Source organism: Bos grunniens, chromosome 1 (assembly GCF_055505025.1).
Source record: "Bos grunniens cultivar Pamir isolate PY7600 chromosome 1, Bosgru_T2T1.0, whole genome shotgun sequence".
In the NCBI taxonomy this organism is placed as follows: Eukaryota; Metazoa; Chordata; class Mammalia; order Artiodactyla; family Bovidae; genus Bos; species Bos grunniens.
Window position 1 is genome coordinate 153,658,374 of NC_141165.1, and position 21,661 is coordinate 153,680,034.

General features: G+C 38.3%; 1 protein-coding gene across 2 annotated transcripts in view; it reads right to left on the reverse strand.

The window, feature by feature from the left end:
- Window positions 1-21,661, reverse strand: part of SCAF4 (SR-related CTD associated factor 4) — a 61,598-nt gene that overhangs the window by 26,114 nt on the left and 13,823 nt on the right. For both annotated transcript variants that reach the window (XM_086413105.1, XM_086413096.1), the window contains exons 2-9: window positions 12,591-12,674; window positions 12,016-12,060; window positions 10,650-10,811; window positions 8,973-9,108; window positions 8,509-8,648; window positions 7,748-7,924; window positions 3,597-3,781; window positions 3,128-3,236 (exon numbers count right to left, since the gene is read on the reverse strand). In XM_086413105.1, coding sequence (XP_086269231.1) covers window positions 3,128-3,236; window positions 3,597-3,781; window positions 7,748-7,924; window positions 8,509-8,648; window positions 8,973-9,108; window positions 10,650-10,811; window positions 12,016-12,060; window positions 12,591-12,674 — 1,038 coding nt within the window. The remainder of the gene's footprint in view (window positions 1-3,127; window positions 3,237-3,596; window positions 3,782-7,747; window positions 7,925-8,508; window positions 8,649-8,972; window positions 9,109-10,649; window positions 10,812-12,015; window positions 12,061-12,590; window positions 12,675-21,661) is intronic.

Consider the following 21,661-nt stretch of genomic DNA (forward strand, 5'->3'; position numbering starts at 1 on the left):
CCCAAGAAAAAGAAATGCAAAAAGGCAAAATGGCTGTCTGAGGAGATCTTACAAATAGCTGTGAAAAGAAGAGAAGCAAAAAGCAAAGGAGAAAAGGAAAGATATACCCATTTAAATGCAGAGTTCCAAAGAATAGCAAGGAGAGATAAGAAAGCCTTCCTCAGTGATCAGTGCAAAGAAATAGAGGAAAACAATAGAATGGGAAAGAATAGAGATCTCTTCAAGAAAATTAAGAGGTACCAAGGGAACATTTCATGCAAAGATGGGCTCAATAAGGGACAGAAATCGTATGGACCTAACAGAAGCAGAAGATATTAAGAAGAGATGGCAAAAATACACAGAAGAACTGTACAAAAAAGATCTTCATGATCCAGATAATCACGATACTGTGATCACTCACCTAGAGCCAGACATTCTGGAATGTGAAGTCAAGTGGGCCTTAGGAAGCATCACTACGAACAAAGCTAGTGGAGGTGATGGAATTCCAGTTGAGCTATTTCAAATCCTGAAAGATGATGCTGTGAAAGTGCTCAATATGCCAGCAAATTTGGAAAACTCAGCAGTGGCCATAGGACTGGAAAAGGTCAGTTTTCAATCCAATCCCAAAGAAAGGCAATGCCAAAGAATGCCCAAACTACCGCACAATTGCACTCATCTCATGTGCTAGTAAAGTAATGCTCAAAATTCTCCAAGCCAGGCTTCAGCAATACGTGAACTGTGAACTTCCTGATGTTCAAGCTGGTTTTAGAAAAGGCAGAGGAACCAGAGATCAAATTGCCAACATCTGCTGGATCATGGAAAAAGCAAGAGAGTTCCAGAAAAACATCTATTTCTGCTTTATTGACCATGCCAAAGCCTTTGACTGCGTGGATGACAATAAACTGGAAAATTCTGAAAGAGATGGGAATACCAGACCACCTGACCTGTCTCTTGAGAAATCTGTATGTAGGTCAGGAGGCAACAGTTAGAACTGGACATGGAACAACAGACAGGTTCCAAATAGGAAAAGGAGTATGTCAAGGCTGTATATTGTCACCCTGCTTATTGAACTTACATGCAGAGTACTTCATGAGAAACGCTGGGCTGGAGGAAGCACAAGCTGGACTCAAGATTGCCAGGAGAAACATCAATAACCTCAGATATGCAGATGACACCACCTTTATGGCAGAAAGTGAAGGGGAATTAAAGAGCCTCTTGATGAAAGTGAAAGAGGAGAGTGAAAAAGTTGGTTTAAGCTCAAGATTCAGAAAACTAAGATCATGGCATCTGGTCACATCACTTCATGGCAAATAGATGGGGAAACAGTGGCTGACTTTATTTTTTGGGGCTCCAGAATCACTGCAGATGGTGACTGCAGCCATGAAATTAAAAGACGCTTACTCCTTGGAAGGAAAGTTATGACCAACCTAGACAGCATATTAAAAAGTAGAGACATTACTTTGCCAACAAAGGTCCATCTAGTCGAGGCTATGGTTTTTCCAGTAGTCACGTATGGATGTGAGAGTTGGACTATGAAGAAAGCTAAGTGCCAAAGAACTGATGCTTTTGAACTGTGGTGTTGGAGAAGACTCTTGAGAGTCCCTTGGACTGCAAGGAGATCCAACCCGTCCATCCTAAAGGAGATCAGTCCTGGGTGTTCATTGGAAGGACTGATGTTGAAGCTGGAACTCCCATACTCTGGCCACCTGATGCGAAGAACTGACTCATTTGAAAAGACCCTGATGCTGGGAAAGATTGAGGGCACGAGGAGAAGGAGACGACAGAGGATGAGGTGGTTGGATGGCATCACCGACTCAAAAGACATGAGTTTGGATAAACTCCAGGAGTTGCCGATGGACAGGGAAGCCTGGCGTGCTGCAGTTCATGGGGTCACAAAGAGTCAGACACGACTGAGCGATTGAACTGAACTGATCAACAAGTCACTAAATCACAATGTCAGTTTCATATGACCAAATACAGCATATCTCAAAATATGATGGATTTGATTGCAGACCACTGTAATAAAATGAATACTGCAATAAAGTGAGTCACATGAATATTTTGGTTTTCACAGCATTTAAAACTTATGCTCACACTTACTGCAGTTCAGTAAGTGTGCAATATATCCAAATAAAACAATGTATATGCTTTAACTAAAAAGTACTATCTTGCTAAAAAAAATGCCAATAATCATTTGACAACCCATGGTTGCCATAAACCTTCAATTTGTTTAAAAAAAAAAAAAAAGTGCAGGATCTGTGAAAAATAAAAAAACAAGGTATGCCTTTATATATAATGGATTGAACATGATACAGATAAGAAAATGAATATATTCTAAAAGGTTTCTTAGAGCACTTTCTAAAGTAAGTCTAAAAGGAGCATTTCCCAAAGGCTGGTGGTACAACAGAATCATCACGTAATTAAAATAAATAAAGATTCTCTAAGATTGACTATAGCACCAGAAGTCTAGGATATGTATTTTGTAGTATGTTCCTCCAACTGAGATGTACGGACAAGTTTAGAAAACTCTGAATTAGAGAATTTATTAAAATAGATCCAACGAACAAACACAGTCTAACTTCCTGAAATTCTCCAGTATGATGTCCTCCTTACCTTATATTGCAGATTTCAAACTATATTCCTGACTGCTGAAGAGCTGAAAGCCCTCTAAAGCAACAAGTCACACAACATTAATAAAGAAAAAAGGGAGACCTCCCTGGCAGTCCAGTGGTTAAGACTCTGTGCTCCCAATGCAGGCAGCACAGGTTCAACCCATGGCTGGGGAACTAAGATCCTGCAAAACACAGTGTACCACAAAAATTAATAAATAAAAGTGAAAAGCGGGGGAAAAAAAGGCTTCTCAGAAGGGGAAAAGGTGTATAACTAAATAGCTCAGTTCCTTAAAATAGAACCAACAATCTCTCTCTAAACTATTTAAATAAAAATACCTATTAAATTATTAGCATGAATATTTAGCATCCTTGTTTTAATTAAAGCAAAAAAGCAACTCAAATCAGTTATGTGCTTGACAGCTTTTAGTACAGCTTAAGGACTATTCAGCCACCCACACAGCTAAATACTACTACTCTGGCAAGTGCAACCCAGACGCGCTAATGAACACGTCTTAGGTAATTAGAAATGCCTCTACCTGATGGTGCACTGGATCCTGCTGCACTGCCATCATTCGAGGCGGAAACTGATCCATGTTCTGATGTTGGGCATATGTTGGTTGCGGCATGCCATCTCCAGGAAACCCACTAAAAGAGATGAGCAGTCTTCTTTTTACCCATTCAAAAACACATCATTCTTGGCCACATTTACGCTACACAAACTTACAGATTGCTGTTCAGGAGTTGTTAACAATCAACATTTTACTTAATCATTTATTTACCTATATTAACTTAAAAACTCAGCATTATTCCCAAAATAAAAGTCATTTTTTATTGTAAATCTGACAGGATCCCCTCCCCATTCAGAAGAAATCCCCAAATACCACAATTTTTAAAAGAATTTTAGAAGACGCTATATGAAAAATGACTATTAAGTGTTACTTGCATTATGCCTTGTAATGACTACCAAAGTTCTATCTGCTGAGGAATCAAAAGAAAGTGACGTACAAGGGTGCCTGTGGAGGAGAGGCAGTGGGCGCAGCCACAGAAGGTGCGGCGGCGGTGGCCGGCGTAGTGGGCACAACAGCGGCAGGAGCAGGTGTTGTGGTGGCCGAGGCGGCAACAGCATCTTCTTTCTTGGATTCTTCCACTGCTTCTGGCTCATCATCATAATCAAATCTATCAAGTAGCTTCTGCAAGAGGTATGCCAATATTCCGTTTTAAAATTCAGGTTGTGATTCACTGCACAAAAAAAACTTTATAAAAACAGACATTCACCATCATCTATAACCCTGCTATGCTGTGATGTACAATTTCATTTTCCCACATGCTTCTAAGGGACTTTGGCGCACAGACAATTTTTGCACACACAAAAAAGGTACTACCATTGCTTTTTTACAGAGGTATACAGTGAATATTTAAGTAACTCAACATTAATAGAGTCAATGACAGGAGCCAAAATTAAAACTCGGGTCTAGGGCTTCCCTGATGATCGGCTCAGGGGTGAAGACTCTGCCTGCCAGTGCAAGAGACACAGGTTTGATCCCTGGTCTGGGAAGATTCCATATGCCGTGGAGCAGCTAAGCCTGTGTGCCACAACTAACGCGCCTGTGCTCGAGAGCCCGAGAGCCGCAGCTCCTGCAGCCTGCGTGTCCTAGCGCCTGTGCTCCACAACAAGAAAAGCCAACACAAGGAGACTAGAGAGTAGCCCCCGCTTGCTGCAGCTAGAAAAAGTCTGCACAGCAACGAAGACTTGGCACAGCCAAAAATAAATAAAATATAAAAAACAAAACAAAAAAACTTAGGTTTAAACACTCTACAAAAACAACAAAAGAACTCTCTGCAGTTTATCACATATAGACATGTTCCTCAAAAGTTTTACGATTCAAACCTATTGCTTGGGGAAAACATCTGAAGCAATTAAAAAATTTAACTGAGCCCTACTATCTAAAAAGATATTTCTGCTGCTTTTAAGGAAACTGAACATCTACAAAGAGGCTGAAACAGACAAGCTGTTCCCAGTCAGCTGTTTGACTAGCTTAAAATAGACCTTCTCAGTCAAAAGCAAAGCACAATTCCTTTTTCTAAACTTAATGTAAAGAACAAACATTGATCAATCCACTTAAGATAAAACACTAGAGGAATTAGTTGCAATTCAAATGAACAACAAAATACGAATGCCACTGCTAGCACTGCTATTACTCAACATTTTATTTTTCTGGAAGTCCTAGCCATCAAGACAGTAAAAAAAAAAAAAAGAAACAGGTCTAGATGTTGAAGGGGAAAAGTCAAATTTAGCAGCCTACAAAATGTGAGAGAACCAACTAGAGAAAACAAGATAATTTACAAGATAACATAAAAATTCAATAGTTTCCCTCAATAGCATCAATTGGGCTTCCAGGGTGGCTCAGAAGTAAAGAATCTGCCTGGAATACAGGGGCCATAGGAGGTGCCGGTTTGATCCCTGGGTTGGGAAGATCCCTTGGAGGAGGAAATGGCAACTCACTCCAGTATTCTTGCCTGGAAAATCCTATGGACAGAGGAGCCTAGTGGGCTACAGTCCATAGGATTGCAAAGATTTGGACATGGAAGTGTTATGAAACACTAAACATGAAAAATGAGTAAATTATCTAAGAATAAATGAAACAAATATAAAAAAAATCAGAAACCTAGTAAATTGAGATTCTATATAAGAAATTATCAGTACTTCTTAAATTAACTTGTAAATTCATAAAAATTTATGCTAACACTCAGCTCATCTGGAAAAGCATGCTGTGATGGTCAACTGTATACGTGCCAACTTGGCTAGGTTATGATGTCCAGTTGTTTGGTCAAATATTAACCTAGATGTTGCTCTGATGGTATTTTAAAAATGTGATTAACAGGGAATTCCCTGGTGATCCAGTGGTTAGTACTCTGCACTTTCACCACCATGAGCCTAAGGTTCAATCCCTGGTTGCGGAACTAAAATCCTTTAAGCTGCATGGAGCAGCAAAGAAAAAGCAAAGTGACTAACATTTAAATTAGTGGACTGTGAATAAACAAACACCTTCCACAATATGGGTGTGCCTCAATCAATCAGTCAAAGGCCTTATAGCAGGGTTTCCCAAAGACAGCATTCTCAAGACAGCAACAGGAAAACCTTTTGCTTTGCAGAATTTAGACTCAAGACTGCAGCATTAACTCTTACCTGGATTTCCAGCCTGACACTCTAACTTACACTTGACAACTACATGAACCAATCCCTTAAAAAAAAATACCCCCCTTCTCCCCTTTGTGTGTCTGTGCCTGTAACTGGTCCTGTTTCTCTGGAACATACCAATTCACATGCCCAAGAATAGGCAAGGAATGTCTGAAAAAGAATAAAGGCAGAAAACACATCCAGAAATGAACTGTAAGTTGCAAGTGTTTAAACTACTATGATGCCAAAACAAACACAGATACTAGTGGGACAAAATGGTATCTAGAGACAGACATAGAAAAAAGTGTATGACAAAAATTGTGAGGGAGAATTGGCTATTTCCAAAAATATAAAGGTTTAACTATCTTGAACTGTATGCTAATATAAGTTCTTGATACATTGAGACAAACATAAAAAACAGAAATGTAAAACTACTAGGAGAAATAGAGAATTTTTAATACAAGTGGGGAGGATTTTCCCAATCACAACATAGAACAGAAGACTAAAAAACAAAACCATAGCACTTAACAATTTATGTTCACATATGCAGAGGAAACAGGTCTGAAAAACCATACACAAATCAGTGGAACTGATTTCCCTTTTCACTTCAGAACTTTCTGTATTATCTGCATTTCTTTCCCCTAAAAGCATGTACTTCTTTTGTACTCAAAAATTTTAATCCAACCTTCTTTTAATCAGTAGTCACTCATAAATCATATAGATAGAATAACAAGCAGTAATTTCCATATAGATTCTTAATATTAACTACTAGCAACAGTTATTGTATCTTAGAATGCTAGAAAGAAACAGATATTTAGAGATGATTAAATTAAAAGTTCTTTCTAGGATTATCAAACTTTTGTGTTTTTTTGTACTGCAACTTGTAAAATGAAATTAAATTTTATATTGTCATATATAGACAAGACACAAACAGGTAAGAGTGGAGTTGTTTAGGCAAACATTTCAACAGGAAGCTCTGAGCTGTGCATTTTCAACACACCTATACCCTTAGTGCGGAGAAGGCAAGCCACTCCAGTACTCTTGCCTAGAAAATCCCATGGATGGAAGAGCCTGGTAGGCTGCAGTCCATGGGGTCGCTACAAGTCGGAAGCGACTGAGCGACTTCACTTTCACTTTTCACCTTCACACAATGGAGAAAGCAGTGGCAACCCACTCCAGTGTTCTTGCCTGGAGAATCCCAGGGACGGCAGAGCCTGGTGGGCTGCCGTCTATGGGGTCGCAGAGTCGGACACGACTGAAGCGACTTAGCAGCAGCAGCAGCATACCCTTAGTGGGAGCTCCTTAAACATAACTAAGGCCCAAAAGAGAAGTTTGAAGACACTAAACCAACCCAAACTTTCATATTATAGATAAGGTAACTAATGTTTTCAACAACAGAAAACAGAAAGCAACTTAAATGTCTTTCAACAGGGGAAATGGTTAAACTGATGTGTCCATGTAATGGAATAATCCTAATGAGCACTCAGTACATAGTAGATTTGTATCTATTAACCTTAACAACCACCCAGAGACATGAGGATTAAGATGAAAAATAAACCAGTTAAAAACAATGTGTATATATATTTATGTATATAGATTAAAAATACCTATTTTTATGTATGTATGTACACACACATACACACAAACACACAGATACATAATGACCAAAAAAGAAAAGACTATATCCACAGGAAATCAATTCTGAAAAGATATATAGCAGAATGTTACAGTAGTTATCCTTGAGTAAGGGGGTTAATGATGAATGCTCTGTTTCCTTTATACTGTTTACTTTTCTCTTATATTGAAAATTCTGCAATGAATATATATCACATTTATAACCAAGAATAAGAGTCAATGTTTTGATGCTGAGGGGGAAAATCCCTCAAATAACTAAATGAACAATCCAAGTAAGTCAGAAAAGGGTTAACTTCTACAGAGCGATATAAACAATGGGATGGGTTATGTGAGAGAAGCATACCTTGTCAAATGCAGTTTTTTGTTCAGGTGGGGGGAAAGCAGCTTTTTGTTCAGGTGGTTGTGTAGGAGCTGTCTTTAACTGAGCTGTGATAGCCTGAACCTGAGCCATCACGGCATTGTCAATGGCGGGAGACTGTGGTTTTGGAGGCTGTTGAAAAGTCTGAAGGATCTGCTGAAGCTTAAAGAATGGGAAAACTGATAAACCACACAACAAAGGATAATCACAGTATCAAAAGTTAATTTACTTAAAAAAAAAAAAAATGGTGAATCAAAATAGCACAGGCACAGAGGAACTTGGAAAAAGGAACCAACCTTTTAGTAATGGTTAAGTTTATCCTGAATAAATATATCAGGGATACAATGTGTGTCACTTAAGGTTAAAAGTATATGCTGATGACGCCAATGGTAGACAATGATGGTCAGAGAGAAGAGAAAATACACTGAATTGTGAACAATGTATATATGTTTTCTAAAAAAGTATAAAAAAATCGTCTGCATTAATCCATATAATTTTGTAACTAGCACTGTGAGCAACTCCACCACCCTGAGAGCTCTGCAGCTCTCTCCAAAGGGGCACACCATTCCTCAGTGTGCTGCTCCCTTGCTTACCTCTCCCACATGTCCCCTAGTATCCTTCCTCACAAAGACTTTTCCAGTAGATATATTCCCTCCTCACAATGTGCTCGGTAACCAGGAATGTAAAATAAGAACTGACAACAGTACCTAACTGCAAACTATTTAATCTTTGGATAGACAGTTTACCTGTTGACCTTGAGTTGTCTGAAACAGTTGGGCCACAGCAGCAAAAGCATCAGAGCTGGGCAACTGCGGTACAGTTGGTACAGAGTTTGTAGTGGCTTGTGGAGGTTCAGAAGAAACTTTAACTGGAGGTGGAGGTGAACCTAAAAAAGAAAAGATCATTAAGGCCTCAAAAACTTTTAACTCATAAATATTTCCTTTAAACTCCATTAAGCTTCTTTACTAAAACAATACTCTATTCAGTTTAACATACAGTAAAAAATATAGATTATGGTATTACAGCCTATACTGCAACACGCACTGAATACTTTTATTAGAAATAATGATGGGAAGAAAACTTTATCTTCCAAGATGTAAACTCAAGTTTCCTTCTTATAGAAAAATTCCATCACTATAAATAGATTCCAAACATATCATGTACAAAAAATGACACAATTCTCTAAGTGCACAGACACACCTGACCTTACCTTCATTATTAGTAACATTTTCTGTTACTGGAGCAGCATTACTGGTTCCTGCTGCCATGTCCAAAAGAGGCTGAATAATTTCAATTTTGAATACTCCATTTTTTTGCCAAAGGTTCAATACACGAACTATTTTACTCTGTTATGTGAAAAAACATGAATATATAATAAGTATTAGCATAAATAATTATACCTCTTATGAAAAGAGAGATCAAAACACCACAGGCTAACATTTCCATGCTATATCTGTTAGAAAACAATCTATCAGCAGAATTACAGCCTCATTAAACTACTCTAACTGGCCTTCCTTCAGTAGTGTAATCCAGGGTAAGAAACAGGGAGAGAAAAAAAACAAAAAATTAACCTAGAGAGTCAAAAGAAATGCATTAGAATTACTTGAAATTTTCATATTTATGATTACAAAGAAACCAAAAAATTCAGTTATCTAAGAAGAGTAAAATCCAGGATGATTTTAATAGTTAAAATATTTAACACAATTAACTGGCCTCTAATTGCTAGGTAAGTTGTTTTGTGGGTTACCAAATTTGAAGGAGATCCAGAGAAAATGTGTTATTCATGGTTACAACTCTTATCTCCTCCTCTAGGAATGAACTTTTCTCTTGTATATCTTTCCCACAAGAGCATTCCTCCAAGAATACAGAGAATCCATAACATGCAAATTCATATGTCCTTTATTATACAGGCTCTAGTCTTTGTTATTCTGAGCTTACCAGTGTATCTCTCCTATCTATTAGAGTCTAGTTTTTTGTCTATGTTTTTCTATCTTTTTATAGTACAGAGTAAAACCAGCTATAAATGTGAGGAATTAAATACAGTAGTCTGATTGCTAATGAATATCATTTATACTTCAACATCTCTATATGATGGGGAAAGTCAATGATTGGTCCCTTCCTTCTGGAATAAACAATTTGAGATAAGCATTGTCCTCCTCTACTGCAGAATTTCTTTACCATTCAGTCACAAGAAATCTTTCTAATAATGTTTTCTTTAAAGAAAGATGATGCTCCTTTTTTTTGTCCAGTGGTCATGTATGGATGTGAGAGTTGGACTGTGAAGAAAGCTGAGTGCTGAAGAATTGATGCTTTTGAACTGTGGTGTTGGAGAAGACTCTTGAGAGTCCCTTGAACTGCAAGGAGATCCAACCAGTCCATTCTAAAGGCGATCAGTCCTGGGTGTTCTTTGGAAGGACTGATGCTAAAGCTGAAACTCCAATACTTTGGCCACCTCATGTGAAGAGTTGACTCATTGGAAAAGACTCTGATGCTGGGAGGGATTGGGTGCAGGAGAAGGGGATGACAAAGGATGAGATGGCTGGACGGCATCGCCGACTCGATGGACGTTGAGTTTGGGTGAACTCCGGGAGTTGGTGATGGACAGGGAGGCCTGGTGTGCTGCGACTCATGGGGTTTCAAAGAGTCAGACACGACTGAGCGACTGAACTGAACTGATGCTCCTTTTGTATTTCAAAAGTACAACATTTCTGAAGGACTTCACAAGAAAATAGATATGACTACTATAGAAAAAAACTGGGTTTTGTTTCAAGTTCACAGAGATCACTATGTGATTACCTTTCTAATAATACAGTAGGCTTTAAATACCTAATATACATTTAAGAATAGAGTAAGAATACAAGTTTAATTTAAAAATTATAAACTATACCTTATCTTCAGATGGACAAAGATACAGATATTGGAATGTGGCAGTTATGTTTTTAGAGAATCTTGGCCCAAAAACATCTTTATCAGTTCCAAACTGATGACGAGACTGTCGCACAATTGAGTCGATTACATATAATCCTGGAACCTTGTATTCTGGTTTACACTACAAAGATTAAAGATGTAAAGTCAATACAAGAAAAGTAAATCACAATTTGACACCCATTAATCTCACTTTTATGAAACTATATATTCAAGGTTATTTCTACAGAAATAACTAAAGTTATTAATTTAAGTAATTAACTACTTAAATGTTAAATTCTCTTATTGGCTAGCCTGTCAAGATTCCCACAGGTCTGTAGAGAACTACCATTCTCTTGATGTTTCAGACTCCCAATATTTTACTTTTTTCTGATCCCTCTGTCCTCCCCCACTTCCAACTTCCTAGAATCAGCATTACTTTATCAATGCCTAAGCCACCTCCATACAGATCTACTTATGGAAAAATCTACTCTCATTCATCCTGCTCAAAAAATAACTTTTAACTTTTAAAATTATCAAAAAGCCAATTTAAACCAAAATATTAATTTCAATTCTATTAAAGTACAGTATCAGAGAAACAAAACCCAAAAGGCAAAGTCATTCTTGGCCTTACAAACTGACAAGATAAAATGAATAGATAGACACCTGCAAACATTTCTGGTGGTACAACCTTTATGAAAAATAATTTAGCAATAAACACAAAGCCTTGTTTGATCCAACAACCCTATTTCTAGAAATTTATACTAAGGAAAACAGACTCCATATTTCCAATGCAGGGGGCACAGCTTGATCCCTGGTCAGGGAACTAAGATTCTGCAAGCCACGTGGCATGGCCAAAACAGTTTAAAAAAAAAAAAAAAAAAAAAAGGTACAGCTCTAGGTTGGGGGAGAAGACAATGATGTCTAAGTCTCCTTTCTCAGTCCTTTACTGACATAGACATGTGCTAATGTTACATATGTTATCAAAAACATATAACTGTAGAAGTGAAAAGTGGTTTAATTATGATGGGAGAAAGGGAAGCTGAAAACACCACAGTGATTTCATTTGAAGTACTACAAGGTAAGTTAAAAGTCAAAAGAGTCATCAGGGCAATGGGGAGAGAAGGCTCGAGCAGACAAAAAACTATTTCGAATCCTGACTCATAGTAAGTACTCAATCAACAGTACTGCTATATATTTTCGTTTTGTTATGAAACAAAAAAACAAGACTTCCAGTGACAACTTTTCTGTAGAGTGACTTTAGAAGTAATTATTCAAATTACAACTCACAAAGTACATTACAATACTGATCATAACTAAAATGAGGTAATAATAAAATGGATAGTTACCTTTTTGATGAACTTTTCTACTATTTGAACCACATGCTTATAAAGCTGAAAAGAACAAAAAGAATATCATTATCCAGCTAACACACTTTTCTTTTCAATACATTTCCTATAATTAGAAAATACCTAAAACCTTAAAATTTGTACAATTTGAATAATTCTCAAGGTAATACTGAACGAACCCTAGTAAATAATCCATAGTCAACAACTCAAAAAATTCTTAACCACACATAAACAAGGTAATTACGTGAGGTGATGGATGTGTCAATTAGTATAAGGTAATCATTTCACAACGTACATGTGCATCAAACCGTGCTCTATTACCTACTACTAAATCTGTCAACTATACCTCAATAAAGTTAAAAAATATAAAGAGGAAATACAACGTAACAGATTTTGAAATATGTTACAATGTAGACACATCATACAGTTGTTATTATGTACTTTCAGCAAAACCTGGTTAGTGCTCTTTGACTTAGGCCTGAACTACTTCACAATATGAAACCTCAAATTTAACAATAATATTTTCAACATTTTAAAAAACACCTTCCAAATTAATATATTTCTTTTACTCTTACCTTTATAGCTTTAATAGCAGCTTTCGTGATGAGAATCATCTTGGCTCGAGAGATGGGAGGTTTCATATCCATAAGTGAAAAGAGCTTTAAAAAAAAAAAAGGAAAAAAGTTTTAATTAAAAGTAAAATTAGAGGTTTACCCTTCATTTCAACAAATATATTTGTAACTAAAAGAATAATAAAATTTCTAAAACTAGGTTTAATAATTTGTCTGGTAAAGAAAAACCAAGAGCTTTCTTACATACTAGCATCACCACTTTGAAAACAGAATGGGAAAAGATTATGCTAAAATCAGCAAAAAAGGGGGAAAAGGTAAAAAAAAATTGACAAAATCTATAACAAAATTTACAAAACCCTACTGAAGAACTCAAAACTGGTTTGAATGGAAACAAACACACCATGTTCCTATACTGAAAATGGCAACACTGTGACTCAATATTTAATATTTCAAATCCAACCTCACTGAGATTTTGCAGGACTTCAAATAATTCTGATGTTCATTTGGAGATACACATGTATTACATCAGGTAAGAAACTTTACACGTCATTATAAAACTTGAATTCACAATTTCTTGATTAGTCAGGAATAAAAATGACACCGTATTTAACAAATTTCACTACAGTAAATCCAACAATCAGGGAGTCCCAGGAGATGAAACCACACAGGCACACTCCTTTCCCCTAAAATTTAAACCCAACCAAAATATAATGAGAGCCCATAAAGAGTAATAAAGATAAAATTCTGACATTAAGAAGAAGCTTATATCTAGTTTCTTAAAATCTTGTTTTTGTTTTAACCATAAGCATACATATTCTTCTAAAAATACATTCTGAAATAAGTTTCAGGGCCTTCTAAGCATTATCAGTCTTACATGAATCATATTTCCATTTCTCTCCAACCAATGCTGGAATTTCAAATATGGAACCCCTAAGACACAGACTATCTTTACTGGACACCTACTAAAAAGGTACCCTAAAGAACAAGTCTCCTTTTCCAGAATAAATAGCCCTACCTGTCAACAAAATACTCTGGCAACAGAGTTTTTGCAGTTTTTCAAAACTACAGACACAATGGGACTATAGATAGTGGTAACAGTAATTTTTTTAAAAAGTATGCAATGCAAGGTATGATCAATATAAGAACTAAAAACGTACTTTGTTTAAGCAGAGAAAGGTAGAATTTTTTGATAAATGATACTAAGATGAATTTGAGTAAACTCCGGGAGATCGTGAAGGACAGGGAAGCCTGGCATGCTGCAGCTCATGGGGTCACAAAGAGTTGGACATGACTTAGGACTGAACAAGAACAACAATACTAAAACACAGAGAATGGGAAAAACAAAGATACTAACACAAAGACTGATTTTTTTTAAAAGGCATTATCTAATTCGGGTCATTATTCTTTATTTCCAACAAAATAAAAATTCTCCGTGAAAATAAATGCTCACTAATTGAAAAACAACTAGAGACAGTAATCTTTAAAACTATATAAACCAATGAGAAACTAAGAAACGATTTAAAGTATTTCAACTCCAATACAAACTGAAAAATGTATGCAGCACACAGTTTATAAAAGGGCATATTCTGCCCATTTCTAAGTTACAAAAGCTATTGAAACAGTTATTTATTACTACAGTTCTATTTCCTTTTCTGGATCTTAAAGCAGAGAAACTGGATACAAAAAGAGTTTATACACGATCTCAAGAATGAGTAACAGCGAGAACTACTTTTCTGGCCATTAAAAGCTTAGAGAATCATATTTCTCTGAAGCCTAAGCCAGCACGAATATTCATTTAATGTCCCACATTCTTGATTATTTCTACAGTAAGGAACTCCCCATATTAAAAAACAACAACAACACACACAAAAAACCCCAGCCAACTGAGGAGACAAGACAGATTAGTGCTATCTTCTGATGAAATGCTCTACAGTTTATATTTAAATCATTTATCTTAAAAAATTAAAGTACAGACTATACCATATAGCAGTATAACTATCACTCAGGCAATAAACCAGCAAGAGAGCATTTAAGTGCTACCATTTAAGAGACAGACAGAGGAAGGGTATTTATTCCACTAAAGAAGGCACAACTCAAGACAAGAGGAAGTTGATTTTGAATCAACACTAAGTGCCTAAGTATAAGGTGGTACATCATCTTATTTAATCATATTAACAATTAACATAGATTGTCACAGCTGTTTTGAGCCGATACCAAAAAGGATTACATCTGCTTTCAAATGATTCCCAGGGAATGTGTCTGGACTAGAATTTGTTGATTGTAAAGCTCACAATCCTTAAGATTATCAGTTCAGTTCAGTCGCTCAGTCGTATCCAACTCTGCGACCCCATGACTGCAGCATGCCAGGCCTCCCTGTCCATCACCAACTCCCGGAGCTTGCTCAAACTCATGTCCATTGAGTCAGTGATGCCATCCAACCATCTCATTCTCTGTTGTCCTCTTCTCCTTCTGCCTTCAATCTTTCCCAGTATTAGGGTCTTTTCCAGTGAGTCAGTTCTTTGCATCAGGTGGCCAAAGTACTGGAGTTTCAGCTTCAGCATCAGTCCTTCCCATGATTACTCAGGACTGATTTCCTTTAGGATGGACTGGTTGGATCTCCTTGCAGTCCAAGGGACTCTCAGGAGTATTCTCCCAACACCACAGTTCAAAAGCATCAATTCTTCGGCACTCAGCTTTCTTTATAGTCCAACTCTCACATCCATACATGACTACTGGATAAACCATATAGTCAACTCCTTATACAATGCTGCTTGTTGTAAATACATGCAAAGACCATTAACTCTGATGGAGAATGCAGGCAAAATACCAAGTAGGCATCTGTGCTCATCTCTCTCTCTATATATTGCATTGGTTCAGGGATAACGATGAGACATACTGAATTTAACTTGGGATGCCTACTGAAAATCCAGGCAGAGATTTCAGCAGACTGGAATATGGATCTTGAAAAAGCAGAGGTCCTTCTAGAAACTGAGAGGTTACAGAATCAAAACCAGGAAGACGAGTAAGAAGGGAACAAAGATACAACTAACTACAGTATACCAAATATTTCAATGTAGCACAGAAAAGGGGGCGACACAAAGGAACACCAGGACAAACACCAGAAACTAAACCTTTACTGCTTTAGTTTTTTTCATATGGCTTGACTAACATTCCATCATGTAAAATGCCAGGCTGGATGAAGCACAAACTGGAATCAAGACTGCCGGGAGAAATATCAATAACCTCAGATATACAGATGATACCACCCTTATGGCAGAAAGCAAAGAGGACCCGAAGAGCCTCTTGATGAAAGTGAAAGTCGCTCAGTAGTATCCAACTCTTTGCGACCCCATGGACTGTAGCCTGCCAGGCTCCTCTGTCCATGGAATTCTCCAGGCCAGAATACTGGAGTGTGTAGCCTTTCCCTCCTCCAGGGGATCTTCCCAACCCAGGGATCAAACCCAGGTCCACCACATTGTAGGCAGATTCTTTACCAGCTGAGCCACAAGGGAAGCCCAAAAGTGAAAGAGGAAGAGTGAAAAAGCTGGCTTAACACTTAACATTGAAAAACCTCAGATTATGGCATCCAGGCCCATCAATTCATGACAAACAGATGGAGAAATAATGGAAACAGTGAGAGACTTTCTTTTCTTGTACTCCAAAATCACTGCAAATGGTGACTGCAGCCATGAAATTAAAAGACGCTTGCTCCTTTGAAGAAAAGTTATGACCAACCTAGACAGCATATTAAAAAGCAAAGATATTATTTTGCCAACAAAGGTCCACTTAGTCAAGGCTATGGTTTTTCCAGTAGTCATGTATGGATGTGAGGGTTGGACTGTGAAGAAAGCTGAGTGCTGAAGAATTGATGCTTTTGAACTGTGGTGTTGGAGAAGACTCTTGAGAGTCCCTTGGACTGCAAGGAAATCCAACCAGTCCATCCTAAAGGAAATCAGTCCTGAGTGTTCACTGGAAAGACTGATACTGAAGCTGAAACTCCAATACTTTGGCCACCTCATGCGAAGAACTGACTCATCTGAAAAGACCCTGATGCTGGGAAAGATTGAAGGCAGAAGGAGAAGGGGATGACAGAGGATGAGCTGGTTGAATGGCATCACCGATGCCATTCAATGGCATGGACATGAGTTTGAGCAAGCTCCGGGTGTTGGTGACAGACAGGGAAGCCTAGCATGCTGCAGTCCATGGGGTTGCAAAGAGTCAGACACGACTGAGCGACTAAACTGAATGACTAGTACTATCATCTGCAACTGGGCAAATGCTCAATAAACATCACTAGGTGCAGCGCTCTCTTTGCTACTACACATCTGCATTCAGAATTAATGTGATCTGTCCAAAAACAAAAAGTGTCAACGCACCCACAGAAAATGATGCAATTCTGTTATAGAGGATAATAGCAGCAGTAGGCCCCAAAAGGTACAAAACCTCCTTAGAAAGCCTTAGTAAGAAAAACATATTTGCTAGCAATAGACACAAGTTTGTTTTTTTTGGTTGTCATCAGTTGAATAACTATTAGAAAAACTAAACATGAACACTGTTCTGCTGGGTGCCTGATATACAAAGTATTCTAAAAATTATGAAAAAAAAATCACTCACAATGATTCCTATTATCAATAAAGAACAATTTTAAATTTGGCCCATCACACTTATAGAAGTCACAGGGTTTGAGGGTTAGTCAAAATAACATGATACTCTACTATTTATTGACTGCATAAACTTTGACAAGTTTAGTTAAAACTTTTCTGAATTTCAATGATGTATGAAAAAGAGGATTAGTAATATTCAATTCACTTCATAAAACTGTTGGGCTTCCCTGGTGGCTCAGAGGTTAAAGCATCTGCCTGCAATGCGGGAGACCTGGGCTCGATCCCAGGGTCGGGAAGATGGCAGGAAATGGCAACCCACTCCAGTATTCTTGCCTGGAGAATCCCATGGGCGGAGGAGCCTGGTGGGCTGCAGTCCATGGCACTGCAAAGAGTCGGACACAACTGAGCGACTTCACTTTCATAAAACTGTTAGGATTAAATGAGATAATGTATATATAAATCTCTTGGCCTAGATCTGACACATAAATGGCTCGGTAAAAAGAAGTACATAATGCCCTGGGAATCTTAACACAGATCTCAAGTTTAAGTTTTTGTCGTGAAACTGAAGGCGTTAGTGGTTCAGTTGTGTCCAACTCTTACTGACCCATGAACTGTAGCCTGCCAGGCTTCTCTGTCCATGGAATTCTTCAGGCAAGAATACCGGGGTGGGTATCCATTCCTTTCAGGGGATCTTTCCGACCCAGGGATTGAACCTAGGTCTCCTGCATTTGCAGGTGGATTCTTTACCATGTGAGCCACCAGGGAAGCCCAATTTTTTATTATGGCTTAGCATAAAAACTTTATTGTGTTACATCTACTATTCAACTGCTGCATTTGGAGAAATTTTCTCTATACTGAAAACACAGCAGTATCAAAGACTTCTGCAGCTGTATAGCACCTACTACCTAATCTAGTATTCATACTAAATTCAGAACTGCTTTCACAATATATCTGGCAGGTCCCATATTAGTTCACAGGGTTACTAACTCATAACTAATCAGCTCCAACGGTTACAGCTGTCATCTTTGTACTGACCCCAAATCTCCCTTCTGATAACCTTCCCTCCCTTTTCCTGCTCTAGTTCTGCCTCTGGAGCACAGAACAATAGTGATCTTTCTCATGTGAGAAAATAAACATAACTAAGCATGTTTTCTTATCGGCTTCAACTATTAGCCAAATGATATGATTTCTAGATCTGACTATACTGGCTAATTCCTTTTAAAAGTATGATAAAACAAAATAAAGAGGGCCTGGATATATTCCTGTGGAATCTAGTGGGTTGTCTTTTGTATCAGTTTCCTCTTCTTGCAGGAACACATTACCACAAACTCAGTAGCTTAAAACAACACTTGTGGAATTCACAACCTCATTAGTCTGAAATCAAGGCATTGGTAGGGCCGCCTTCCTTCTGGGCACTCTAGGTCAAAATCTATTTCTTTCCTTTTCTAGCCAAAGGGTGCCTAAATTCCTTTGGCTCTTCCATCTTCAAAGCTGGCAGCATAGCATCGTCTGTCCTTCCTTAGCCTCTGCTTTCACTGTACCTCACTTTCTCTGACTTTCATGTCTCTCATTTTAAGGACCCCTGGGGTTACACTGGGTTCATCCAGATAACATGGGACAATTAACTCAACTCAAACCCTTATTCACATCTGCAAAGTCTCTTTGCCAAGTAAGGTAACACATTCTCAGGTTCTAGGATTCAGAACATGGTCACTCTAGGGTAGGGGAGATCATCTATTATTATTAAATTTTAAAATACTGCTTCAGTTCAGTTCAGTTCAGTTCAGTCGCTCAGTCGTGTCCGACTCTGCGACCCCATGAATCGCAGCACACCAGGCCTCCCTGTCCATCACCAACTTCCAGAGTTCACTCAGACTCACGTCCATCGAGTCGGTGATACCTTCCAGCCATCTCATCTTCTGTTGCCCCCTTTTCCTCCTGCCCCCAATCCCTCCCAACATCAGTCTTTTCCAATGAGTCAACTCTTCACATGAGGTGGCCAAAGTACAGGAGTTTCAGCTTTAGCATCAGTCCTTCCAAAGAAATCCCAGGGCTGATCTCCTTCAGAATGGACTGGTTGGATTTCCTTGCAGTCCAAGGGACTCTCAAGAGTCTTCTCCAACACCACAGTTCAAAAGCATCAATTCTTCGGCGCTCAGCTTTCTTCACAGTCCAACTCTCACATCCATACATGACCACAGGAAAAACCATAGTCTTGACTAGACGGACCTTTGTTGGCAAAGTACTGTCTCTGCTTTTGAATATGCTATCTAGGTTGGTCATAACTTTCCTTCCAAGGAGTAAGTGTCTTTTAATTTCATGGCTGCAGTCACCATCTGCAGTGATTTTGGAGCGCCCCAAAATAAAGTCTGACACTGTTTCCACTGTTTCCCCATCTATTTGCCATGAAGTGATGGGACCAGATGCCATCTTCGTTTTCTGAATGTTGAGCTTTAAGCCAACTTTTCCACTCTCCTCTTTCACTTTCATCAAGAGGCTTTTTAGTTCCTCTTCACTTTCTGCCCTAAGGGTGGTGTCATTTGCATATCTGAGGTTATTGATATTTCTCCCGGCAATTTTGATTCCAGCTTGTGTTTCTTCCAGCCCAGCGTTTCTCATGATGTACTCTGCATATAAGTTAAATAGTTGGGGCTTTCCTGGTGGTCCAGTGGATAGGAGTCTCCCTACCAATGGAGGGGTCATGGGCTCAATCCCTGGTCTTGAAAGATCCCAAAAGCCTGTGCTCCACAACAAGAGAAGCCATTGCAATGAGAGGCCCACGTTCCGCAATAAACAGTAGCCCTCCCTCACCACAACTAGGGAAAGCCAATGAAGCAATGAAGATCCAGTGCAGTTTAAATATATAGTGCTCAATTCATTATTAACTCATATTTATAACCAATTAAAACCCTCAGACTGTTTCACTGCAATCTTCATCAGAACTAGAACTTCATGTTGATTTTATGTTGGTTTCTGACAGTCCTTCAATCTACTTAGGTAGTCTAGAAATCACTTTCTGTTTTCAACGTAGCAGCTATTCCAATTAGTTTGTAACTTTCATGAATCTGCTATATAGATGGCTTTTTTCAACACCACGGTTTTTTAAAAATTAGAAAGACCTATACTTGAAACTACCACCTGACCTGCATCTTGAGAAACCTGTATGCAGGTCAGGAAGCAACAGTTAGAACTGGACATGGAACAACAGACTGGTTCCAAATAGGAAAAGGAGTACGTCAAGGCTGTATATTGTCACCCTGCTTATTTAACTTATCTGCAGAGTACATCATGAGAAACACTGGACTGGAAGAAGCAAAAGCTGGAATCAAGATTGCGAAGAGTTGACTCATTGGAAAAGACTCTGATGCTGGGAGGGATTGGGGGCAGGAGGAAAAGGGGACAACAGAGGATGAGATGGCTGGAAGGTATCACCGACTCGATGGACGTGAGTCTGAGTGAACTCCGGGAGTTGGTGATGGACAGGGAGGCCTGGCGTGCTGCAATTCATGGGGTCGCAAAGAGTCGGACGCGACTGAGAGACTGAACTGAACTGATACTTGCAACTTGTAGGAAGACTTTATCTAATATTCTGTGGACCCTGCCAGTTAGATAAAATTCACTTAACAATACTCTCAACTTATCAATATTTTTTCTAATTTATTCAAGATGAAATCATGACAAATATCTGAAATATATGCAGTCCTCACTAGATGAAACACATTTTCTTTCTTATGAAAGAAAAATGTTTAATTGGTCTGTGAGAATCTGTTCTAGCTCCAAGTGACTAGAAATCTCTAGGCAGAATCTCTTTCAATGGTGTACTTATCCCATCTTATCCTCTTAAACTTACTATAATGAATCATACTTTAAGATATCTAGTATTCCTTTCCTTTGCTATTATGATCTCCGTGATGACAAATTCTGCCTTAAGCTCCTATTATTAATAATTAATTACAAAGTTTAAAAAAAAAATTTGGATGCTTCCAAAAATACATACACATACTCACAGTAACAGGCTGGTACTCAAATCTCCCTTCTGACAGATCAAGTTATCAAAGTGTTCAAGTCTACAATCTCCCTCCCTCTTTTGTTCATCTGTCTCATCAAATCTGATACATTGGCTTCAACCAAATCAAGAGTTAAAGCCAACTTAACTTAAATGTTTACTGATAAAATATACTTTATAAAAGCACACATTAAATTTAACAAAAGAAAACGTAGGGGGAAAATCTTAAAATCATCTCCACAAAGATGCTTTGTCCCTCTAATTATAGCCTGAAGACAGCTCTATAAAATAGTGCTAGAACAATCAGGTAAGAGATAGTTTAGTCTCTTCTCAACTGGCATTTCATTTTATGCCTTTACCAAAACTTTGTCTGAGCTAATTCTTTAATACTGGGCACTTAATGTGACCGTGTGAATGTATGTGAGACAAAGAGACTGAGAGAGAGAGCGGGGGGCGGCGGCGGC